We start from the raw sequence: 26819 nt of genomic DNA on the forward strand, positions 1-26819 counted from the left end.
ACGGTCCTGCACTTTTTTCGTCTGCTTCTGCACCTCCTCTCTGGGAAGTGCCGGGAAAGCCGTGAACCCATCTTGCACTCTCTGCACTGTCGCCAAATCGAAGATGAAAGAGCAGGCGCCACGCGCTGCACTCGAAAATCGACGAGGCGAGGGCTGCACTACCTGAATTTGTTCAGCGAGTTGCTGCTTACACAGAACAGGGGCTGCTTATCCAGCTGTTTGCGTCAAGGAGGCGCTAAAAGCGCTAGTAGACTTTAGTGCAGGCTTCAGACGAGACGCGCCACAAGTCAGAGTAACAGCCAACGCGAGCCAACGACTCAACGAGCCGACTGCCGGAGCGCTACGTGCGGCGTGCGGCGGCGCGGGCAGTCGACGACGACCAACGACCACAGGCGCGAGCACAAAGGAGAACCATTGGCTCGAGGTATGTGCATTGAAGGGATCACTGGGCACGTGCGTTGTTTAGAAATTTAGCGCGAACGGCGGCGGCTCAACGGCAGCTGTTAGAAAATCTGCGGGGAAACCTTTTTTCGCAGAATGGCCGGCGTGAGTGGAGACGGGTTCCAAGCTGCCAACGACAAAAATGGTGAGTCCTGCTCATCGTCACCCTTGCGATCGCGCTTCGCTATCTTTATTTTTGACTTTTCCGTTCGCAGTAGGGCTTTGTTTTTAAAGTGCGCTTTGCGTTTGCTTTGAATCTCGAATGTCACGTAGTTTGTGCCAAGGAGTCAAGCTGTCGCTATCTCCTTCGCACCCTACGCTGCCCATTGTCGCAGTTGCGCTCATTGCCGTTGCTGCTGTCGCTATTGCACAACCAGTTATTTTTGCTGTGCAGTAGCGGTTTTCCTATTGTGGGTTCAGGACGTGGAGCCTCAAGTGCTCTAGTGGTTGTAACGCACCCTTCGAGAGCGTGGAATCGGCCCCGTCCTTGTTTCCCCCGGAAATCGCTTATTGCGTAAAGTCTGCGCGCTGTCGCACAGTATTGTGCTGGGACCTTATCTTGGTAAATGTAAAGCGGGCAGAAACGGACTCGCTTGTGTGGTTTTATTCTTGCGCACCCGTAATCTGACGTACGCAGATTTTTCGATTGTACGGTATTTTCGGTCGTATGCATATCTGTTGACAGGCGCCCTGTTTGAACGTAATGCTGGGAAAAGCCTTTTAAATACTGTTGGCCTCTGAGAGTTGCCAAGGCTGTTTTCACGTTAATGAGTGCTTATGTTTGTGAAGTTGGAAGCCCATAGAGGAGCGCGTGCTCGAACAGGCATAACGCAGCGTTTAAAGGGGTTAGAGGGGTCGAAGGAACGCAGAGGGAAAGGGGTTTGGAGGGAATATTTTTGAGAAGAAAAAACAGAGAACGCTTGCCTTGAGAGGCAATTGCCTCGAGTTCTTTCAGCGCGCCTGGACGTGCCAGTGCATTGCAAAAGCAAATTCGGCAAAGGAGTGCTGGAAATCGTAGCTTGCAGAAGCGTGTGCAGTATGATTTATCGACATTATCTGTTGCTTGCACACCTTACTGTTTGATTGCGTTGCTTATTGTGCGGTGCTTATCAGTACCTGCTGCCCGTTACTGTACAGATAACCTTACCTTCTTATCACGTGAAAGCGCGTGCTTAAGTCACTTCACTGCCTTTGCGAACTGAATGTTGCCTTGCACACACAGTAACTACAAAAATGCCCACCATTTCTTTCTGAAGCGAAAGTTTAATGGCAATGCCAACGGAATTTGCGATCGATTGAAATATGCCATTGTGTGTGCATGTGTGTACTATATTTACAAACTCACAGTGACTTTGTGTGTCGAGCACATTCTCTATGGAATGGATGCCTTCGTTTGAAATAAGATACCGTCATCAAACGTGGCCTTTTAAAAAAATTATTGCATCAGGAGTTTTCAAACGTAGGCTTACAATGCTGCTGAATGGTGGAGTAATCAAAATAACTGGGAGTGTAAATACGTTTGCCAAGTTTTAAGCACATGTTTGCTTTGGCTGACTGATTGCACTGGATGGCTGTTAAGTTCTTGGGATTGAGTGAGTTGTTTCATATATACCGCAAACGTCAGGTTGAATGAAAAACGACGTTGGAAGGAAACACGGACACAATGCAGCATTGTGTCTTTGTTTTCTTCTGACGTCCTGTTTTTCATTCAAGCTGAAGTTGGCAGTCATTAAGGAGGGATAACAAATGCGTTGCTGAACATCTTGTGTGAAATGCAGTGGGGCTGCTTTGAAACTGAGTTCATTTGAGCCATCCAGGGGCCCTGCATGCAACGAGCAGCCACACTTTTTGGGCACAGTTCTCCTCTTAGGTGTTGCGAACTTTTTTACTAACATTTAGAAAAAGCAAACCCGTCTTTCATTTTTCTATTTTCTGGGGTGGCTGGCCAGGCTTTCAGGTATAAGGAATGAAACATGGAGTGGGGTTGCGTGTACTTTGCTGCTGATGTTGTAAATAATGTGCAGGGGCCGAATTCTCTGAAAGGATGGCCGCCGTGCTAGAGAATCTGACCCCTGCTGCCTTGCTCATGATTTGGGTCATGTTACGTACAAAAATAAACCAAGAGGGAAACATCACCCTTGCTTATTAACTGAGCTATGCATGCACGTTTTCTTTGCCAAGCAGATACCAGAAAAGCCATTCAAAATAAAACATCTCCCTTATGTGTCCCACTTAATGGATGCGTGGAGGGTCACCAAAAATCGTAAAAGCAAGTTCACTATGTTGGTAGATGTAGAGGGTCGTGAACGCAAATGCAGCACTGTGTGCAGTACTGCGAAAAGCATAAAAACAATTATTGCAAAAAAAAAAAAGAAAAAAAAATCACACTGAACATGGGCTGTGCGCTTAAAAATTTAACCTGCTTAAGGGATTAGACAGTGCTTGCATTTCACCTCGGCATCCCTTTAACTCTTTCGCTACCGCAGAAAATTGACCAATTTTTAGGGGTCCAAGAAAACATTTTTTTTTTCTGCTAAAAAATTGGTTAGGCACTAATTGCAGGAGCAAAAAATGCAGAATATTTAACGGCCTTTCCAAGAACACCAGTTTTTTAAAGGTTTTCATATATCATAGTTGTGAAAAAAAAAAATCAAAATGAAAATTTTTGTCAAGTTGTCGAAAAAAATGATAAAAAAGGAGTTGTGTAAATCAAACCACCGGTAGTAGGAAAAAATTAGAATATACATTTTGTAGGGAAACATTTCAAAAACACACCCTAAAAAAATGCCGACTTGCGCAGAACAGTTTTTCAGATATAAAAAAAATGTTATCATGCGGTGCTCGTGTCATGCGGTGAAGCCCAACCTCCAATTCAAAATGTGCAATTTCGGGTGGTTCCCTGGAATAAATCTGGCGGTTTGTCATTATCAGAGGCACCAATTTGCCCCCACATAACGTAAAAACATCTTGTCAATGGCTGACTTTGCATTTACAGCGAGCACAATATTTGGGACAAGCATGCGATGCGGAAAAAAACATGCATGAAGTTGAAAACGGAACGCGGTGGCTGATGCTTGTTGTCGTTCACGGTCAGTTATCTCTCAAAACATAAAGCTGAGCTTTATTATCATCTTCTTACTCGCAATTGTAGCCTTGCTCGAAAAATGAGGTACAATGAGCTACAATCGTGCCCTGCGATCTTTGGCCGAGTAGCAGTTGCGCGCTGAAAAAGATCAGCACAACGAGCCTCCTCTATTGCAGCGCCACCTAACGTTTTTCAAATGAAACAGTACAAAAACTTATCAGAGACTCTGTCCGAATAGATAGTTCAACTAAGCAGCAACATTAGATACCCGGATATACCCTCGCATGGAAACGAAACTGGAAGGCGAACAGCTGGCAGTGTAAGACCTGTTTGAAGCGCTGTCCTCGGCGGAACAGATATCTGGCGGCTGGGTCTGACCTTTTGACTTGCATCTGAAGTTCTTATCGCAGAAATCGGGTTAGGGTGGGGGGAAATCAGGAGCGCCGTGCTTTGTTCGAGGATCAGTCGCGGACGCTTCGGGCGCCATGGCAGGTAGTCTTGAAGTTGGGTAACTGCGTAGTAGCGCTAAATATGAATTTCGCGATGCAGAAACGAAACCGAAACTGTTGTAAACTGTTTGCGAATGGTCCTGGGGTAAGTAGAACTACCCCAGTACTTAGACCAACTTGCGCAAAGGCAATAAAACTGCCTAAAATCATAAAGTAGCTTTGCAACCAGGCACTGCTTGACATTTTCAGGATTTCTGGAATTATTACTGTCAGAGCGCGAACCTAACGATTGAAAATCGTTTGCTAGTTCCCCGTTCACGCCCTGATAGCAAAAAACAAGCGCTGGTGCAGAGTAATTACGAGTTGCACGCATTCTTCGTTGGTAGCCGTGACTCGCGATGACCACGCCCCTTTTCCACACCCAGGTGATTCAAAAGCGTGTCAAAAATCACGTTTCCGTTGCAAAAATGAAAACAAAACTGATTTTGAAAGGCCATTTTCTGATCTAACTCCGAACAGCTTTACTTGTTCGAGAAACGCCTGGAATGCTATGAAAAGGTGCTCCCAAAAGTATCGATCAAATTGATCGATTTTGATAGGCGCGGTAGCGAAAGAGTTAAAGGAAACAAGTGACCCTATGAGCAATCCTCGTCATTTAGTCCGAGGATAGCCTCCATTATCTTAATAAAGACTTGGTTGCTGGCTAGTTGGCTCTTAAATGGCGTGGAAGACGAGTCACCCTCTTGTCTTTGTCCTTGTCTTCCGTGCAGTTTTATTCCTTGGTCTCCATTATCTACAGGGTGAAGCCCGTTATGGGTCTGTAAAAAATGCTGGTATGTCACCTCCCTGCCTTAGTGCCTGTTTCTGCTGTCAAGTTGAACCCACCCGGTGGGACGCTTGTGTGGTGCTTTGCATGTGAGAGGTGGCTAGTTGGCTGAGTTTAGCGGCCCTTCCGGGCTACGCTCTAACCCCTTAACTGCCTCCTCAGGGGCTCCAGGATGACACAAAATTACTTGACCGGGATTGTGGTCGTTAAAAAGGAACACAAAAAAAACAAAACAAGATCAGACTTCTTGATGAGTGTTGCACTGGACACGGGTGTTTCTGGAGGTGGGGTTTAACTCCTTCGTTACCGCAGGAAATTGACCAATTTTGAGTGGTCTAACAAAACATTTTTTCTGTGCTATACATATTGCTTAGGCAGACATTGCAGTGACATAAAATGCAGATGATTCCACGCGCTTTCCAACAACACCAGTTTTAATATTCTTTTCATAATAATTGCGAAAAAAAGTAGCGAATTCGTAGTTTTTGTCCAGGCATCGAAGAAAATAAAAAAAGTAAGTTGTGTATAATAAACGCCCAGTAGTAGAAAAAATTTAGAATATAAATTTTGTAAATAAACATTTCAAAATCCCATCCTATAAAAAAATTGAGTTGCGTGGCACAATTTGTCAGATATATAAGAAGACGTTTGCCCGCATGGTGGCCGTGCCTTGTGGTGAAGCCCACCAACTATTTCAAATTTGCTATTTTGGATGGTTTTCTAGAAGAAATCTGGTAATGTAACATTATCAAAGGCCCCCATTAGCCTACTCGTGATGTGAAAATAGCTTTTCAATGATTATGACCAGCACAATATTGAAGGCAAGCAAGCGATGCGAAAAAATCCGCTTGGAGTTGAAAACTAAACTTTTTGGTGGATACTTGTTGACGTTCTGATGATCACTTATCAGTGAGAACTTTCATTTGCGGTTTATTGTCATTTTCTGACTCGCTATGGTAGCCCTGCTTACAGGAATAAGGTACGATGCGCTAGAATCGTGCCCAGCAAGCTTTCACCAAGCCGCCGTCGGGCTATGAAGCGAGTTCAGCACTACGAACCTACTGCATTGCAGCGCCACCTAACAATTTCGAAAAGAAACAAATACAAGGCCGTCGGGGACGTTGTCAGAATAGATAGTTCTACTAAGCAGCAACACTAGACCTCCGGAAATACCCTCATATGAAACCGAAACTGGCCGGTGAACAGCTGGCGGTGTTCAAGGCCAATGGGAGGCGTTCTCCTTGTCTGAACTGATACCCGACAACTTGGCGTTATCTTTTGACTTTCAGCAGAAGCTCTTATCGCAGAAGCAAGATGTAGATAATAAAGTGGGAGCACGAGTGGCATGCTTGTTTCGAGGAGCAGTAGCGGGCAACGGAGGCACCATGGCAAATGAGCTTGTAGTTGGGTAACTGCGTAGTAGCGCCAACTATGGATTTCGAAACGCAAAAACGAAACCGTAACGGCTGGAAACTGGCTGAAAATGCCAGGCACACTTGCTAGACATGTGGGAGACCATCAGAAATAAGCTTTGACAGAAAAAAGCTGCCCTTTCTCCGAACCAAACATCACTAGTGAATAGCTGGTGTCATTTTTAAGTAATTATCACCTCTCAATACTGTTAGATTACAAAGCTGACAACATTATTTCGTACCTGACTTGCCAGGAGCCTTTTGACAAAAAAATATTATGGTAATGCAGCCTAACCACGATCTGCATCCCCTTTTGTCAAGTGCAGCAGCCACGCCCCCTTCCGCACAAACACGCACTTCAGCTTGCAAAAAATGCCGTCAAAAATCTCAATGTTGCCGGAGCGGGCAAGTTTAACCGGATTCTAAAAGTGTAGACTAACCACTGGCCGCATTAGGTGTACGAGAAATGAGTACAACATGTCGAAATAGGCACTATAAATCATCGATCACTGGTGATCGATTTGAATAGGCGTGTTAACGAAAGAGTTAACTTTTTCGTGATCGTGGGAAAATTAACTGATTTTTAGGAGTTCGAGGAAACATTTTTTTTCTGCTAAAAAAATTGGTTAGGTACTAATTACAGGAACACAACATGCAAATTATTTAACGGCCTTTCCAATAACACCACTTCTTTAAATGTTCTCATACATCATAGTTGTGGAAAAAATATAATCAAAATTTTTGACAAGTTGTTGAAGAAAATGATGAAAAGGTGTTGTGTATAACAAACCACCGGTAGTAGAAAAAAATTAAAATATACATTTTGTGGGAAACATTTCAAAAACACGCCCAAAAAAAATGTCGATTGTGTAGAACATTTTTTCAGATATTTTTTTTTCTGATAAAGAATTAGTTAGGCACTAATTGCAAGAGCACAAAATGCAGATTATTTAACGGCCTTTCCAATAACACCAGTTTTTTAAATGTTTTTATATATCATAGTTGCGAAAAAAATGTCCAAATCAGAACTTTTGTCGAAATGTTGAAACAAATGATAAAAAAGGAGTTGTATATAACAAACCACCGGTAGTAGAAAAAAAAAATTAGAATATACATTTTCTAGGGAAACTTTTCAAAAACACGCCCTAAAAAAATGTCGATGCGCGCGAAACATTTTTTCAGATATAAAAAAAATGTTATCATGCGGTGCTCGTGTCATGCGGTGAAGCCCAACCTCCAATTCAAAATGTGCAATTTCGGGTGGTTCCATGGAAGAACTCTGGCGGTTTGACATTATCAGAGGCACCAATTTGCCCCCACATAACGTAAAAACATCTTGTCAATGACTGACTTTGCATTTACAGCCAGCACAATATTTGGGACAAGCATGCGATGCGGAAAAACATGCATGGAGTTGAAAACGGAACTCCGTGGTTGATGCTTGTTGATGTTCTCAGTCAGTTATCTCTCAACACACAAAGTTGAGCTTCATTATCATCTTCTGAGTCGCAATTGTAGCCTTGCTTCCAGGAATGAGGTGCGATGCTCTAGAATTGTGCCCTGCAAACTTTGGCTGAGTAGCTGTTGCGCGATAAAAAAGATCAGCACCACGAGCCTCCTCCGTTGCAGTGCCACCTAACATTTTGAAATGAAACAGTACAAAAACTTTTCAGAGACTCCGTCCGAATGGACAGTTCAACTAACCAGCCACACTAGACCCCCGGAGATACCCTCGCATGGAAACGAAACTGGAAGGCGAACAGCTGGCAGTGTGTAAGACCGGTTTGAAGCGCTGTCTCGTCAGAACAGATATCTGGCGACTGGGTGTGATCTTTTGACTTGCATCTGAAGTTCTTATCGCAGAAATCGGGTTAGGGTTCAGTGAAATCAGGAGCAGCATCCTTTGTTCGAGGATCAGTCACGGACGCTCACGGCGCCAAGGCAGGTAGTCTTGAAGTTGGGTAACTGCATAGTAGCGCTAAAAATGAATTTTGTGATGGAGGGTGAGGCTAACCCCAAATAGCTTTTGTTTGAGCAATGCCTGGAACACTATGAAAAGGGGCTCCCAAGGTATCGTTCAAATTGAACCATTTCGAATCAGCGCGGTAACGAAAGAGTTAATATGTATCTCACCTTCTCAATTCTAAGCGGCCCCTTTTTATTTAAAGCTACGGAAGGTGTGCCTTGATTTGATACCCATTTATGTTAAAATGTCTTTTTTTCTGCAAACATCTCATAGCCAAGGTATGGGAGGGTGTTGCGAATTGAGAGAATATGGTAAAAGGGAAACTGAAGTTGCAAGTGCAAGCTGTATGCGGTGTATGGAAGTAGACAACGGCGTGGTGAAAACAAGCACGATAAATGCAGTCCTGCTTGCTTGTTCACTTTGGCTGCGGGAGTGTCACTTTTGCTTGCCACATGAATGTGGCAGATTATGGCAGGTTTTGAGTGGCCATCTTTTGGAAATGTATGTTGTCTCCTTTTTGTGCTCTCTTGTTTCAGACATTTGTTCACTCATGTGGGAGCAGCTGGTCAAGCTTGGCCGAGCTGCCACTTTCCATGCTGTCCCTCTTTGTTGAGAGGCTGTTGCTAAAACGTGCTGTCCTGGCATTTTCCTTTCCTTTGCTTAGCCAACACCAACAGCGAGACTGATGCCAGGAGCATCTTTGGAGGGTAAGTGGCTGTATCAGATCCTTGGTCTTGGCTGATTGAGCGCAGGGTTTGTTCTGTTGCCACCTCGCTGAAAATGCTCGACCTTTTTAGATGTGTACACAACCCCACCCCTCCCTTACACCTCCCCTCCATGGTCATAAGAGATTAACACCTTTCTCATATGAGCACCTGCTGTTTCCTGCACCAAGTGTACTCGTGCTGATGTTTGTCTTGTTCCCACTGTCACCTTTAGTAGAGGTTTCAAATGGGGTAAAACATGCTAAAAGAGGACTGCATATTTCAGGGCAGGCGACCGATTTTTGTGGAGTATACGCTGTGTATCCCAAATGAAAGGGCATGACTTGAAACAGCGTGAACCCAAACGGTCTCCCCGATAGGACCCTAGAATGTTTGAAAGCGGAATTTTTAGACCTAACAGCCTTGCGTATGCTGCCATAAGGAATGCTGGCAGCAATGATAGTGAGCCGCACAGCAACATACTTTTAACTGCTCGTGAGCTGAATGGAGGTACAGTGATCCCTCGTTAACTCGAAGTCGTAAAATTTGCCGAAAATTTCGAGTTAAGCATAATGCCAAAATTTGTGCCCAGATGCTGGTAACACTGCATAGGGGAGCTTTCGTAATAAAGGCAAAATAATTCACAGGAAAAACAAATTTTTATTATTGCAGAAGAAAGAAGGGCGTAATGCTCACCTGTTTCGTGTTCGCATCTGGTCCCAGAAAAGTGATCTTGAACTGCTCAAGGCATCGCATCAATAGTTGGTTGCCACCGCTACATTCTAACTTGTTGCGAAGCAGGTGCAGCGGGTTTCTTTTTCTGCCATTGTAGGCGCTTCTGGAGGCTCCTCATAGTCCGCATGATCATCTGTGTTGTCCACAGCTATCTCAACAATGTAGGTGCTGGACAGCATTCTGGTAACCGGGTCATTGGCCACGTAAAGCGTACTCCCTGTAAATTTGCTGCTCATGACCTCTTTCGGAATGTAGTGAAAAATAACCGTTAGAACGATGACGTCATCAGCTGCCTGTTGCGGAATTCGCTTTGTGTCCTCTGTCAACCATTTGAGATATCCGTGGTTCCCCCCTAAATTTCTCGAGATAAGGGAAGGCGCAAACACATAGTGCCTATGGGAGGTAAAATCACGACCTGAAAAAGCTTCGACTTTACCGACATTTCGAGATATGGGAGTTCGTATTAACGAGGGATTACTGTATTTAAAAACTTGTCCCCAGCTAAAACAATAATAAAGTGCACTCTTTCCTGTATCTTTATGCGGTTTTTGAATCGTGCATTGGAACCGACAAGGCTGTTCGTATACGTGCGGTGGTTTTACCCTTAGATGCTCCATGGTGCCACCTTTCAAACTTCAGAAATTTTAGTGCCAAATTAAAATTATTTTGACCAATTTGTTTAAAAAGTTCTTGTGGTTCCAACCCTATATAAACGCTGGCTTTCATATGAGGTAGAGGACATGCACCCCACAAAAATCGGTTGTCGGTCCTTTTAAGAGAGTGGGTGGATATTGGGGGAAGGGGTGTTGAAAGTTTTCATTCTGTCCTTGTCTGGCACTATGCTTATGGGATCGAGGTGGTCACTGCTTGACTTATTTGCTTTGTTACCAGCCTCTTAATTCTGTTCGAGAGAACCGCCTGCCTCGTGTTCTAGTTCTCCTCAGTAAGAGAAGTGTGCAACGAGGACTGGTTTTGTGGATCCAACCAAAGATAGGAGGTTCTATATTGGGTGTGGATAAGGGGCACACGGTGGGAGCACCCACCTAATGAGCGACCAGTGTCAGTCTAATAGGGATAGCACAAACAACAATCACTAAGGCGCAACCTTAGATCGATGCTGCATTGTCTACTGTACAGTCATGGACAGCCTAAGCTGAATCAGCAGACGACAGATATTGGTGGCCCAGCCGTGAGAACGAAAAGCTGCAACGAGAGAGTGCCCTTCGCTGCTGCCGTGCGAGTCGGCCGGTTTTCACTGCTACACTACTGAGCAACTTTCACATCTCTAACAAACTGGAGAGACAAGCTAGTTAGTGATCATCCATGAGTGAAACTTAAGCGCTCACAGACGCAGGGACGAGAAAGGGAAACGACACCAGCGCTTACTATCAACTGGAAGATCTATTAAAATCGAAAACGCATATATACCATGCCAAGACCCAACAATCAGGCACGTGTGACCGTCGCACATGCGTGCGGCGGTACATGAGGACAACCGCCCCCTTTCACATAGTGGGGCTCTTCGATTTACAGTCTCGGGCTCACCGCGGACTCCCCGAGAAGCAGTCCAACATTCGATTTTCCCGTGTATCCCTATGGCTTCGGGGAATCCTCGGACTACCTGCGGGCAGCCCGCGGGAAGCCAGAAGTGGAAAATCGAAGAGGCCCAGTATGTGTTCTCTGCGATCTACCGTATCTGGAAACCTTATGTCTGTCCGTTTTTCTCTCCGTCATGCTCGGTGCATACTGACTGCATGCACGCTCAACTCACTGCAATAACAAAAAAAATATTGGGGCTTACAAACTATAAAAGTTTACAAAAATACAGTTCATTTGTCACTCAAAGCACCGCCAATCCAATAAAACACTTTCGGGTGTAAGCGAGTTCTTAATTCATTTCGGGATAAGCGAAGCCAGACGAAACACGCATGTGCCAGCAGAAAGACCCATTGTGCAGCAGACCACACAGGCCGACTCGCACGGCAGCAGCGAAGGGCACTCTCAAACATGCTTTATCTCGTCAGATTTCTTTTCTCACGGCTGGGCCACACCACAGTATCTGTTGTCTGCTGTTCTCCCCCCCCCCCCCCCCCTTTTCCCCCCCACTTAGGCTGCCCATGACAGTTCCCGCCATGCCTGCTCAATTATTCACCAGTTTTCCATCAGCTCTGCTGTTTGTACGAATATCTCCTGCAATTATTTCTTCTGAATAAAAAAAAATACCAGAAACGAAACCATTTAAAATTTTTTTTTCTGGGTGTCTCCCATAATAAAGTGTATTACTACTACTTGTTGTCCTAGGGGTTGGCAGTGCAAGTGAAAACGGAATTTGTGGATCACTTTCATAATAACCGTTCTCAAAAAAGCATTGCCAACGGTTCCATAACATGATTCCATTATTTCCCATACTGCCTGATTTTAACAAAACATTTTAGCCAATTTTGTGCAGGCGTAAACACATTACAACAATCACAACCTCCCCTCCTTCTCTGTGCCTGATATGTCTATTGGCTTTTGGTGGTACTGGGGGGGGGGGGGGGGGGGGCTGGCAGGCACAGCTTATGGTAGAGACTGAGAATGACTTGTAACAAAGCATTATCTCGCGGCATATTGAGGAGGAGCTTCCACATTTCGACGGACGCCTTCAAAGTGACGGCCGAGGCTTTAGGGTGTGAGTGGGATTGTGCCGCAGCCCAAGCCGAGCTATCTTGATCAGATGATGTGGACGATTGGAGGGAAAATTTCAACTTGAAAAGGCGGCATGTCTTTAATGAAGTCCATCTGTGGGTGAAGTGAATGGCAGGTATTCCTCGCTGTAGAACGGTTGGCAGTGCTCCTGTCAAATTAATAACAGAACACTGGCCAGTGTGCAGTGTTGTGTGGTAAAGTGCTGTGCTATTGAGCACTATGTGGTAGGTTTCATTTTGAATCTGGCTGCATCACTAGCAGAGGCCAAAAACTGAGCGCAAGCACTTGTGTATACAACAATTTGTTGTATTTGGGAAAACTTCGAGGGGGGGGGGGGGGGGGTTAAATTTATGTGTGGTTCAGAGTTTGGAGTATATAAGTGCAGCAGGCCTTATAGCCACACATCTGCTATTTCAGCTTTCCTGTGGCCTGGTGTTGCTTTGAAGTTTATACTGGTGCACACTTCCGCCATCACTCGTGGCAGGTTTTTTAATTAGGGTGTGTTTTGGTTTCCCAAGTTACTTACCTTCAAGGAAATGAGAGGGCTTCAACCCCCCCCCCCCCCCTCCCCCCTCCAAAAAAATAGAAGCCCAGAGTGCACTAACTTGTGCTGGCACATTAGTCTGACCTTAAGTAGCGTGTGCCAGCCATGCTAGTGCCCTCAAGTAGCATGCAGGGGGAGCTTCTGGCATGACCAGTTCAGCATAAAAGCACATTTGTGTAGGAACAGCTGTCAACATGGTTGCCAGCTCGACTGTTCCAGGCAACCAGCAGCTCAGTATGGTTATGCGAGCTGCCCCTATTTTGATGCCATCATTTCAGCAGGCTGCTTTTTTTGTAGAAGCTAACTTAGCTGGCTACTATGCCTACACAAGCACAGATTCCATTCTCGTAAGGTTTTTGTGGCAAATGAAATGTGGGCTGACCCCTGTCCTCCTTGTGCTATTAAAAAAAATGTGCGTGCTTTTTTTCTGCATGTGCAACAAGGTGAAACAGTCTTCCATGAGAGAGGGTGGGTGTTCATTTACATATGTGGATGTAAAAGTGAGTAGACATGTATGGTTAGGGGGGAGTGCTGGTTTCAGACATCGAAAACTACTTGTGGCAGCTGAAGGCACCACGTAACACAAAAATCACGACGTATGACCGTTGGTGGTGTTTCGTGGCACCACATCGACATGTAGGAGCGGGCGAGTAACCACATTAGACCAGCGAAGTCATGCGCCATCCGTCAATCCTGAAGAAAATCAGACAGCATGATAGACAAGAATGGACGTTGTACAACTTCCCTGTTACTTTATTTGGCATGTTAACAGGGTCGCTGTTCTTGGAAAGACTACCTTGAAGTTGAGTTCAGTGCTGCCTTGCTACTGAGGTTTGGGCCGAATGTCACTTGTAGATGGAAATGCAAGAAACGGGCGCGTATCCTGGTAAAAAGAACAGGGGAAGGGGATCAAACTCTCAGCTCAAAAAAAAGAAAGGTGGTTCCAAAATTTGAACCACAGACCTTCAAAACAGAAGCCAGGCACTAAACCTCTCAACTAATTCAACGGAAAGCAGACCTCATGAGAATTCACCATGCCAAGTTAAGTTGTCAATGATTATTGTCAATTGTGTCTAGTTTTTGCTGTATTTGTTAAATTCTGGCAGTGATAACGCCTGTTCCTCATGCACCGATCTTGCAGACAAGGACTATCATGCTGATACACAAAGAGTGTAGCCAGAGATTCCTCATTTCACTTGTGAGGACCTCTCGCAGATTCCTGATCTCCCCTTTGCAAGCCACGAATGGAATGCCCGCGTCCAATCAGAAATTGCTCGCGTTAATTTGTCTCGAGGCAGCCTACTGGCGCAAGAGGAAAAGAAAACTGATTGCTTTCTGGAGAACGGAATGAGCGCAGACCTCGAGACAGGCTGGAAACCTCGACACTGTTGTCAGCTTTTAGGCGTTTCTTTACTGCACTGTTTGCGGCATCAACGCCAATATCTGGGGAGAGTAGGCATTGGTGTATCGCCTGCGAATGCGCAAGTTTACATGCAATTGGGCAACACGCGTCAACGCTGGGCGACAGTTGGTGTGTCAATTTGCCGAAAATACGCTGCGTGTGGTTGGGCCCCGAGAAGAAAGGGTCGCAGAGAGAGTTCTCTTGTGTGTTTGTGTGTGTGTGTGTGTATGTGCCATTTTCCCTGTCCTGCCCTCCTAAGTGTAGTGGTGTCGCAATGAGGGTGTGGCAGCAGCCTGGGGGGCTGCTGTGTGTCCAGCATGTTTGCCACCAGGCGGCCGGCCTCCCAGTACCCTGTGCTGCCCACCGCGCTCGAGGCCGAGGAGTACAACATGGGCCACCCCAACCGGGGAAAGTGCGTCATCTTCAACAACCGGGTGCGTCTTCCTCCTGCTGTTCACACCCCTCCCCCGCTACATGGGGAGGGGGGCAGCCTTAGAGGTCTGTGTATGCCACTCTTTCAGGGTGCGATGCCTAGGGCCAGGGCAAATGCTGCCTCTCTGAGGAAAAAACTGAGATAAATCAGTCCTGCTGCTGCCTAACCGATAGTGTTTAGCTGCTGCCTAACTGAACAGTACGGCAGTCGCAAACGTCCCCGTCTTTTTAGACTGCAGGTGTCTTCAATTGGGGCAATTTTTTGGTCGGGTGCTAGCAAATGCAGTCACCCGCAGCTTGTCTCCTGCTCTGCAGTGCAGCGATTTTTTGTGGCACGGGACAATAATTAGTCGGGAAGGCAGGCTGGCGGGAATGGGCTCTTATACTATAAGGGACACTGAAGAGAGTTGAAAATTCTAACTTTCTCTCCGAATCCAGCGTGCATAGGCCATCTGAGTTTTTCTGGCATGTGCATGCAATCTTTAACAAGAAAAATGCATTTGAAAGTGCAGTTTTTCTGGTGCCATGTTTCCTGCCATGGTGGCATGGTGAAACGCTGGTTATTCCCTGGGGATAAATTTACCAGATTCCTCACATGTTTGACTGGTGCAAGCTTAGTACGAGCGAGTGCAAAGTTGATATTAGTTGTCAAATGGGTGAAAATGAAAAATTTGGAGGCTGAGATAGCATGAAGCCACACTTCAAACCTGTGCGATGTCATTGTGGTAGTTCAATTGGTGGTCGCAAATGGTGCATGCCATTGACCCTTTTGCCGCTAATTTCAGATTAACGAAGGCTCCTGATGTCCTGAATAGTAAAAAACAGATTGTGTAGCCTAAATTGCACAATGCAACCGCAAGTAGGACTTGAACACATTCACTTCAGTCTCCCTTCTATAGGGCCCTATTGATACCTACGTTACCAAAGCTTGCTGGTAGGTGTAATGATCTTATGGCTTGTATGGCAGCACTTGTTTGGTCAATTGGCGGCAGCTTGTAGCGGATACAACAGTGGCATTGCCTAGCTGGAAGCTTAAGCTTTGAATCGGTGTTTAAAAATGTAAGTTTATTAGTCTCTCCCGAGCTACTCACCAATGAATCATGGCGGCTAACAGCACAAACTAGACGAAAACACGAAAAGGGAGAGACGCAAACGAGCGCTGACTTACAACTGATTTTATTCGAAAAATACACACAATTACATACATACGTTGCATACTCATGGAGCATGCGCGAAAAGAAAGAGGGAGAAAGACACACCCTAACTGCTTACACCGGCGGTACAGAATATAAAAATTCCATTTCATCCTATGCCCAGATAAGAAATCTGTTTTTAATGTAAAAGAACACAAGGCTGGCTGACACAATCGGTCGACCGATTAATAATGTGCGCTGCCTCGACCAGCTCCCTGGCCGTCTGGTTCCTATGGGAGAACAAAATCGAAGTGTAGGCAAAACGGGGTGTGCAACTGCACTGCTTGCAATGTGCCGACAAGTGGGAACTTGTAGTCCCTTCGATTGAATTGTAATGTTCTCTTAATTCTCTTAAGCGTCTCTTAAGCGTCCTGTCTGCCCTACATAGACACGCTTGCAAGGCAGAGGAATGGAATAGACGACGGAAGTACAACAAGGTTTGTAGCTATGAATATGCTTCACCGTGCAGCCAGGCGTGGCAGTAGTCTGTTTTTTGTTTATGCGGAGATCGACTTTTGCACACAATCGGCCCAACTTGTTGCGCGCAGAAATGAGCACCTGTACACCATAGCGAGTACATTTTTTAGGCCACGAGTGAAGCCATGTATGTAGGGCAATGCAGCAATTTTCTTGCGTTCTTTTTCAGCGGATGCGAGCTCGGTTCTACCACCTTTCTTAATGTTCTGAGCCAGCTTTTGGCATGTGAAAGAGAGCGTCTCCAGTGGAAAGCCAGCGTCTTTTAGTTTCTGCGCCTGACCGGTCAAGCTCTCTTCCATCAAATGGGAGCACGACTTAGATACCGCCGAACGAAAGCAGGAAAGAACCAGGGAATTTTTCACTAATTTGGTATGCCCCGAGCTCTACTTTAGCGAAGTTTTTACCAACCTTGGAGCATACATCCAGCAAACATGGTCCGGCACGAATTTCAGTTTCAAATCCAAGAATTGGATACATGTATCCTTCATGTTCTCTGTGGTGAATTTGAGGCCAAAGCCATTGTGCTCAAACAGAGTCAAGAAATTAACAGACATGGGGTCATAGGCATTTGTGTCAAAGACAACAAGGTAGTCATCAACATACCAGTACACTTTTACTGTCAGGGGATGCAATACCTACTTCTAGTGCCCGGTCAACTTTGCTCAAGAAGAGGTCACTTAGGACTAAGGCAACCCTAGACCCTATACAGATTCCAGCTTTTTATGTATAAACCTCTTTGTTGTAGGAAATAAACAAAGACCCCAGATAAAAAAAACAACAGCTCAAGGAATGACTCTAATGGCAGACCACAGTGTGTACCGAAAGCGAATACTGCTTCCAATACCAATGAATACTGCTTCACAAGTACCGGTGACCGTGGTGGTCGGCCGAGGGGTGCAAAAAAGGCACGTGCCACTCTCCCTCTCCTCCTAAAATGCAATTGGTTTGCCTCGCTCAAGACAGGATCCTGCCAATGCCCTTGCCGGTGACCTATACCATTAAACCTCATTATAATGAAGTTGAAGGGGCGCCACGATTTGCTCGTTATAAGCAGTATTGCATTATAGGCGTAGCAGGCATTGACCGCAAATATTGTGCTCTGTACTTACCCAAAACAAATAGCGGACGAAGCTGCATTTCACCACATGGCGTTACACAACAGCCACATTCCCAAGATAAAAAGGAAAAGTTGTGCTGCTACTTTATTGCAGTTATAAATACATGACACGTAAGTCAAACAGACTTAGCTGCAGAGGAGTCGATAATTGGACATCGATGCATCTTATCTTGCGGATGTGAACGATAGCTCGCTCTGCTTCCTGCCAGATTTAACAGCTTTTATCATAGCCACCTAGCTCTATAGCCTCTCGCTTTCGCTTCTCACCTGGAGCTTTCACGGTGCTCGAATCACAGGTGCAGCACGATAAAGGGTAAGAGTCATGCGCTTTAAAAAAAAACACACTGCCCATTTCGACCACGTGGCTCCTGCGGAGCATGTCAGGGAGTGACAACAGTCAGCAAGGCGCACAGCGGCCGGTGGACATGCGTGCCGCATGCATTGGCTGCACGCCATGTTCGGCGAGAGGAAAGTGGGACCAGCTTTGCGGGCCCAGCACGCGCTAGCGCGCCATCCAGCTTTGCGTGCGTTACTGGAGGATGCATGGCGGGAGTTCTGAACTTTTAAATACAGTCATCGCATTGTGCACTGTCTCAAATCTGCGTTGGCACTGTCAGGAAATTGACTCAAAATTTTTCTTCCTAATGAAATTTGTTCATTATATTCTGTAACGGGCAAAATTTACATTGTTAAAACAAGGTTTTAAATACATTGGTTTCTGTGGGGACTTCTGAGAGGAATTACGATTTGCTCGTTATATCCATTATTTTGTTATAGCCCGTCTCGTTATAAAGAGGTTTAACTGTATTTTGTTTCATCTGCATAGGGGACTGCTGTTTGCATTTTACTAAGCTTGGGGTGTACGCTGCTGCTTATGCACAGTGTATTGGGTCCGGTTTCTAGCCATGTCGGGGGCCTTTTCTGTTGGAGGGAAACAAATTCCAGTACACCATGTTGCAGATTATTCACTGCTAGACAGCGGGGAGTGTGACACCTGTTGGTGTGCCCTTGCAGTACTTCGAGCCCCACACCAAGCTGAGCGAGCGGAGGGGCACCGACCTGGATGCTGAGAACCTGTTCCTCCGCTTCCGCGACCTGGGCTTCGAGTCGGTCATCCACCACAACATGTCCTCCAGGGAAATGCTGGCCGAGCTCAAGAGCTGTAAGGGCTGCTTTCCCTGTCACGGGGTGGTGGAAGAGCAGCTGCATGTTGCTGTAGCGTAACGACGGCATGTGCACTTTGTGCATGAAGACGGTTGTGAAGGATTTTTCCCCACATACCTCGTGCTAATCTTGAGACTCTGTGGGCCACGTCTCAAGCAGTTTCCAGGTGATTTTAGCCTCCCCTCACTAGGCATCATGGGCATCCAATTGGAGCCGCTTCCTCCCTCCAAAGTCTTGTCACCACGGGTGTATTGCTGGGGCCAGTCCTGATAAGGATCGGAAATCCTCCCCGTAAGCCTCGTTCACCTCTTGATTACCATAGGGTTTCACACTGGTGTACTTGGGGGAAATCTGGCGCCAGTGTCTAGGCGCGCCATGGTTCAGCAAGCAGGCTGTAATGTACCGGGTAGGAATGCTCCACTTGTCCTTGGCATGGCTCATGAGCATGCCGAAAGTGTCTGCGGCAACAAAAAAGGAAATGTTATTGTTCCAGTATTATTTGAAGTTGGTTTATCAATAGAATTGCGGAGCCCCAAAGGGGTTCTGTGTCAGGATTTACTTAATAGCTTCATGCAAGGTGAACAAGAAAAATAACTTCAACCTTTATTGTTGATTTTGGCTTCAATATCGAAAAGAAGCTGTGTGGCTAGATGAGCCAAGTAGGAGAGGGACATTGCTACGAAGGCATGCAAATGCAGTGAAGGGATGGTGGCTACGAAGGCATGCAATTGCAGAAGCAGACTTTCCTCTAGTATATATTAGTATCAGGGGTGGATCAGCTGCGGCATTGAGGGCCAAACATGTTTTCCTGAACAATCCCACGCTGAACTGCCCTTATTGCACCAAACTTGTTTGTCATCGCTGTCCTGCGCCACAGAGCTGGAGTTGAGCCGCGAGTTATGGCAGCCAGATGCCCCGTGCCCGAAAACTTGGCTGAAACATCGTGTTTTCGGTTTTAATGTGGTTATGGTTTCAGTTTCATCAAGGCGATTGAGTGGCTGTGGGAATTGGCTTTTGCTTAGCTGTAAGGCCGCAGGCACTACGCGCCTTCTCTGCCTTCATTTTGGATTTATTTTTGTCGCATTTGCATGGTTTTGTTTCCGGGTGCCAGCCACTGTGCCACAATCAATGAAAAATGACCAAAAGTGGGTGAAATATTTTTGTGTTACATCGCAAACAAATAGCAAACACTAATAATCGCATGAAAGGTTGTACTTTATTGGAAGTGAACATCAATTTAGTCGACCATAGCTGCATGTATTAAACAAACAGTCTTGCACACTTTGCCCTCGCGTGTTAATTTGGTCCGCCTTTGTTGTGAGGTAATTACTCATTTTCACGTGTGAACTTTGGTGTTATCTTTGCTAAACTGGAGGAGGGACCAGCATTAACTCTTTCGTTACTGCGAGAAAATTTACCGATCTTTAGGGGTCCAAAACATTTTTTTTCTGATAAAGAATTAGTTAGGCACTAATTGCAAGAGCACAAAATGCAGATTATTTAACGGCCTTTCCGATAACACCAGTTTTTTAAATGTTTTTATATATCATAGTTGCGAAAAAAATGTCCAAATCAGAACTTTTGTCCAAATGTCGAAACAAATGATAAAAAAGGAGTTGTATATAACAAACCACCGGTAGTAGAAAAAAAAAATTAGAATATACATTTTCTAGGGAAACTTTTCAAAAACACGCCCTAAAAAAATGTCGATGCGCGCGAAACATTTTTTCAGATATAAAAAAAATGTTATCATGCGGTGCTCGTGTCATGCGGTGAAGCCCAACCTCCAATTCAAAATGTGCAATTTCGGGTGGTTCCATGGAAGAACTCTGGCGGTTTGACATTATCAGAGGCACCAATTTGCCCCCACATAACGTAAAAACATCTTGTCAATGACTGACTTTGCATTTACAGCCAGCACAATATTTGGGACAAGCATGCGATGCGGAAAAACATGCATGGAGTTGAAAACGGAACTCCGTGGTTGATGCTTGTTGATGTTCTCAGTCAGTTATCTCTCAACACACAAAGTTGAGCTTCATTATCATCTTCTGAGTCGCAATTGTAGCCTTGCTTCCAGGAATGAGGTGCGGTGCTCTAGAATTGTGCCCTGCAAACTTTGGCTGAGTAGCTGTTGCGCGATAAAAAAGATCAGCACTACGAGCCTTCTCCGTTGCAGTGCCACCTAACATTTTGAAATGAAACAGTACAAAAACTTTTCAGAGACTCCGTCCGAATGGACAGTTCAACTAACCAGCCACACTAGACCCCCGGAGATACCCTCGCATGGAAACGAAACTGGAAGGCGAACAGCTGGCAGTGTGTAAGACCGGTTTGAAGCGCTGTCTCGTCAGAACAGATATCTGGCGACTGGGTGTGATCTTTTGACTTGCATCTGAAGTTCTTATCGCAGAAATCGGGTTAGGGTTCAGTGAAATCAGGAGCAGCATCCTTTGCTCAAGGATCAGTCACGGACGCTCAAGGCACCATGGCAGGTAGCCTTGACATTGGGTAACTGCGTAGTAGCGCTAAAAATGAATTTCGCGATGCAGAAACGAAACCGAAACTGTTGTAAACTGTTTGCGAATGGTCCTGGGGTAAGTAGAACTACCACACAACTTAGAACAATGTGCGCAAAGGCAATAAAACTGCCTAAAATCATAGCGTACAATGTGCGCAAAGGCAATAAAACTGCCTAAAATCATAACGTAGCTTTGCAAACAGGCACTGCTTGACATTTTCAGCCGATTTCTGCGATTATTACTGTCAGTGTAAACCTGACGATTGAAAATCATTTGCTGGTTCATCATTCATGCCCTGATAGCAAAAAAACAAACGCTGATGCAGAATAATTACGAGTGGTACACATTCTTCGTTGGTAGCAGTGACGCGTGATGACCACGCTCCTTTTCCACACTCAGATGATGCAAACGCGTGTCGAAAATTACGTTTTTGTTGCAAAAATGAAAACAAAACTGATTTTGAAAGGCCATTTTCTGATCTAACTCCAAACAGCTTTACTTGTTCGAGCAACTCCTGGAACGCTATGAAAAGGTGCTCCGAAAGTATCGTTCAAATTGAACGATTTAGAATAGGCGCGGTAGCAAAAAGTTAATTATGCTTTCTAACATGGTCTTGTTACATAGTCTACGGCGTACGTTTGTCGACTCTCGCAACCTCGTGACGGGCAAAGACAAAGCTATGTTTTGCTTCGCATGCACAGAAACCGCTGTTCAATAGAAAAAATGCCAACAACGCCTTGTTTCACAAAATGCAGCCGTGAGTTTGCTTAACACTTTCGTGACTGTGGAAAAATCAGTTGTTTTTGGGTAGTCCAAGAAATTTTTTTATCCTGCCACAGAAAATGACTGGTGCTAAAATGTAAGGTATGAAATGATAGAGGAAGGATAGGGCTTTGCAACAGTATTAATTTCAAACAACAGATTTATTACAAATATTACCCCGCATGGGGCACCTTGACTAATCTTGGTGACGGGATTGGTGACACCACGGACCCCGAGCCCGCATACTGACACTGTAATCTACCGTGGCTAGGAGTTTTAAGGTGAAGGGCAGAAACCACAAACGGTGGCCGTCGGAGTTCAGGTCAAGCTCCGGCGGATGGGCTCCCTGCCTGTTTACCAGGCAGGGAGCTCCGGTACCTCTTCAGCTATCAGGGTAAGGCTGACGAAGAAAGTACCCCGTCCCCTGCTTCTTTTACATGCCATATGGTAAATCGTAACCCCAAACATGATCGGCACCGAAAGCTCATTTGCGCCACTCCCAACCCTCTGTTTTCCAAAGCCCGATAACTACCCCCGTTTTTTGGTCTTGGAATTTACTGAACAAGAAAAGCCTCTTGCATCACAGTCCGTGTTCCTGATATCAAAATTTCTGGAGGGCATCATTGGTGACTCACATTCTCCCCGAGATCGAACACAGTCGGCCCCTGGCGGCGGCGGCGGGACAAACCGCTCCTAGTGTGGATGGCGCTCTAGCGTCGTCTGCTCGTTCATGTTGCGCGTGGCGCAAGCCGCGTGCTGCCCGTAATAAATAACGAATAGTATGTGCACTTGTTTGGCATTCAGCAGTGCCATTGTTACCTCTGCTTGCAGATTTTGTCTAGAAACGCAATAATCAGCGGCCGTTGCGGGATAATGCGTTAGTTTAGTTCCACGAGACATCGTCACCGTTGTCACCGCTTGAGCGTGAAACGTGTTATAGACATTGTTTCGACACATTGCACTTTTCTTATTGATGAGCGCAATCGTCTGCCGTTTCGGGAATGTCAAAGGGTGCTTTTTGAAGGTGGCGTGGGGGTTATTTAAAGGATATATATAAAAGTTTACTACACGAAACGGGTAAAAAGAGACAAGGCCTGTGCATACCCGTGCACTTGCCACAACCCTTGCAAAATCATGCTGTGTCCTTATTTAAAGAAGAAACAAACAAAACCAGTTACACTGTACACGACCCGTCGCTATCGCCCATACATTACCGGAGACATATATTACACCTGCAAGCGCCTGTGGGATCGAATTCTTCCCACACCTTTTCGAAAATAAATACCATTTTTAGACAGTTGGGCTTATTATACTGTGTTGTTAATTTTACATATTATTTAAAATACATTTCTGTGGACGCGCAAAAGTATCGGAGGGATTTCTCAGTAAAAGTAAGCAGTTGTGAGTTTGCGTCTGTCATCATTTCGTGAGTCATTTTTATATATATACCATTTTCAAATCCCGACATGAATTGACTTGTCCGGAATTGCCTTGTCCGGAAATGTGTTTCACTCAGCATAACCAACTTACCAGTACGGTCATGTCTTACTAAGGTGGACCTAAGTTTCAAGAAGGAGGAAAAATCGCGTAATATAATGCACAAATAATCTTGGCAACTTGTGTAGAAGGTGTGTGCGATGACTCACTGGATTTTTTTACTTTTCCCACACTTTAAATACCATTTAGAAAAGGCGAGCCACAATTCCTGGACAATCTCTCGCTAAAAGAGGGTTTAATCAGTTTTGAAAATACTGGCATCTACTTGTTGAAGTACTGCTTTTTCACTGCTACGGAACACGTTGCCTAGCGTACTTTCAATTGCAAGTAATACTGATAGCCAACGTTTGGCTTCTTGTGTTACATGCGTTTTCTTCTCACTGCGTTTGGAACGTTGCCGAACCCCCCCCCCCCCCCCCCATCCCCCCCCCCCAAAAAAAACAAAATGCACAGAAAACTTTTATCAGTGCCTTGTGACCAATCCCCAACAATTAAATGCCAAGACAAAAAGCGAGGTTCAGTTTACTTGCAACACAAAGCAGTTACCGGGAACCCGTTGCGCTGTTTTGTAACGAGAAATAAAAAGGAACGTTTTACTACATCTGCAACAGGGCAACTTCATTTACCATTTTATGGTTCGTAAGCGACATTACACAAGAATGCAAACACATCTCGCTGTTCTAGGCCCCTGTTAGATTTTAAAAGGACAACAAATGGTCAACAGTGCAGCCGTAACAGAAAATCTGTGCTCACTGTTAGGTCCCAGAAGCTTGGTTTACACACTGTAAACCTGCTTTTCACTTCGCAAGTCTTGCTAAGTATGAGATGTTCATTGTACTGTGCGTGTTCGCAATTTAATTCACAAGTTCACTTGCGACGAAAGCATTAAATTAAATGAGTGATCCGACACCGTTATTCATCAAAACCTGCCTTCAGAGTCTCTAAAATTTCATTTAACTAAAGCTGCGCACAAAAGACCTGTTAGAACGGTTGCATTGGTTAAAATTCAGTAATTTTATGTTGCCTTTTGAACACTAAAAATATCGTAAGCTCTTAGAAAAAATGGCGGGGCAGTTAAGTGCTGTTACCATTTCAGGGCATCCCACAAATGTAAGAATGCGTCATTTTACCAATGAAAGCGATTGAAACTGCTGCTGTAAACTGAATTCCAGAGATCGAGGCTTCCTGATTTGTTTTGTTGAAGGCTTGAAGCCATAGTCTGGAAAGATCGAGCTTGCCACGAACCATGGCGTACAAGTTAACTGCCATTATTTCGGCCGTTCTGAGATTGTCTATGGGTCGCCGCTTTTTTTTGGCGTAGTAATGAAAACTTATTGCCGCTTCCATGCAATACATTGAATGTCGCGGAACCGAACTACAGCATACCACTCTTGCATGCGCCTTTCATGCGCACATACAGCGTGAAAAAGGCACGAAGCGCGCCCACAGTGTGCATTCTTCCGGGCCGCTCAGCGGAGCATCCACACTAGCAGCGCGACTCTGTCGCCACATATATGTCATTCTTGCGGCGAATAAGGCCAAAAAACAATGAACTCGAGAAATCCTGGTTGAAATACACAACCGACAGCAAGCCACGATCCTCCTTGCTCAAACTCGCATAGCCAATCTTGAAATCAGGGTGATACCCCACTGGATCCTGAACAGTTTTCAAGGTGTCATTTCCGAACTAGACCTCATGAATGAGACAGATGCTGACCTGCTAAAGGGCCTGAGAAATCAGGGCGTGACAGCTGTGAGGCACATAACTATGAGGAGGGTGACAAAGTAGTCTTGACCAAGCACGTTATCCTTACTTTCGACCGGTCCACACTCCCAGAGTACGTAAATGCAGGTTTTGTACATTGTAATGTCTGGCCCTACATTCTAAACCCACGCCGCTGCTTTAAGTGCCAGCGGTTCGGGCACAGAACCAACTCCTGCCGTGGCCGTCTGACCTGCGCAAAGTGCGCCCAGCATGATCACCCATCTGACAATTGTCCATCACAAACCCTCACCTCCGCCAATGGCCAGGGACCCCATGCCCCCTACTCTCGAAAATGCGAGAAGTTTAAGCAGGAGGAGATCATAAATGTGAAATGTGAAGGTCAGTGAAAACGTCACCACCTTCTCACCAGAGGCGCAAAAGAGGGTAGCCTCTATGCTGATGCAGCTTGCCGGGGGGAAGGGGGGGGGGTTTGGTGTCCACATGGACCCAGTTCAGCGAGTATGACCTGGTCCCGCCCCCGCCCCCCATTGGGTTGCCTCAGGCAGCCCGACCCGTCACCACAGCGCTTGCTGAGCCACCAGTGGCTGTGGTGGCACCAGTCGCTGTCGGGACCGATGCCCCTCCGGTCCCTTCTTCCTCACCCTCCCTGCTTCCACTGGAGGCTGCGGAGGTGATGGACACTGGGGGTCCTGCATCTGTCACACCGCCCGTGGCCACCTGTGGTGCTCCCGACACCTTTGGCAGTAGCAGCTCAAAGTCCTGGGGCCTGGTCCATCGGGCACCCCTAGGACATCCGAGGATGAGATGGACGTGGGACCGTTCCTCTCTTTGTCACAGCGAAAGGAACTGGTCCCTGCATCCAAACCTGTAGAGAGGCATAAAAAGCCCCCTCCGAGAGTCCAAGCCCCGAAAGACGATACATAAACGACACACTCCAGTAGCCTAATACTTCATAATGGGAAGAGAAAACATAATCCAATGAAACTGCAGAGGCCTTCTTAAAAATCTTGACGACGTATACGAAATACTGCATGCTAATCAGCTAAGTGTAATGTGTGTTCAGGCATGGCCGCTCGATGGAAACAAGGTCCGGCCTGCCGAATCGTGCTTCGGCAATGGGCGAGCGCGGGACCACAGAGTTTCCAGTTGCGAGTTTCCGAGTTGCCAGGATCATCGCGCATGAAAGCGGCTTCAACTAACGTCCTGTCTCGCGTCTATGGAAAGTAATGCTATTACCAGTGATCGGAAAGATGACTCTGCAATCTCTAAAAACGTGATCTCGTAGAATGCCGTCAGTAAATGGTAATCGTGGTTTAAGGCGGCTGCGATGACGCCGTCGCTTCAGCAGCCATGCAGCGGCCACACGGTGTTTGGGAAAATGGCTGTGCAGCCTGTTGCAATGCGAATTTTGTTTAGAAATTCTTTTACGTGTTTGCTTTGACACGGGGGCTCGATGGCGCGGCCGTGGCTCTGAAATGAAACTATGACTGCTGGCATTTATTATGGTAAAATATTTGAAGCTATCCTTCTGCGCAGCTTAAATATTTTAAGCTTAACCAACGTAGTTTGAGTTGCCTAGGGGTTAAAGCTGTCTCGCCGTACAAGTTAATATGGCTCAGAAATCCAAATATAGACCTTTTGCAAAAAGGCGGGCAACACTGAGAATTCAGCGGTGGT

At 45.8% G+C, this 26819-nt stretch overlaps 1 protein-coding gene across 2 annotated transcripts in view; it reads left to right on the top strand.

Moving 5' to 3' along the window:
• Positions 1-278: 278 nt before the first annotated feature.
• Positions 279-26819, top strand: part of LOC144175446 (caspase-1-like) — an 80623-nt gene continuing 54082 nt past the window's right edge. Inside the window, exons 1-5 of one of the 2 annotated variants that reach the window (XM_077704521.1) lie at positions 279-424; positions 537-586; positions 8844-8886; positions 14545-14686; positions 18486-18633. In XM_077704521.1, coding sequence (XP_077560647.1) covers positions 538-586; positions 8844-8886; positions 14545-14686; positions 18486-18633 — 382 coding nt within the window. In that variant the 5' untranslated portion in view covers positions 279-424; position 537. The remainder of the gene's footprint in view (positions 425-536; positions 587-8843; positions 8887-14544; positions 14687-18485; positions 18634-26819) is intronic. The other variant, XM_077704532.1, reaches the window with a different exon arrangement.

This window comes from Haemaphysalis longicornis, unplaced genomic scaffold (genome assembly GCF_048455015.1).
Source record: "Haemaphysalis longicornis isolate Haplotype H1 unplaced genomic scaffold, Haemaphysalis longicornis Haplotype H1 scaffold_1, whole genome shotgun sequence".
NCBI classification, from domain to species: domain Eukaryota; kingdom Metazoa; phylum Arthropoda; class Arachnida; order Ixodida; family Ixodidae; genus Haemaphysalis; species Haemaphysalis longicornis.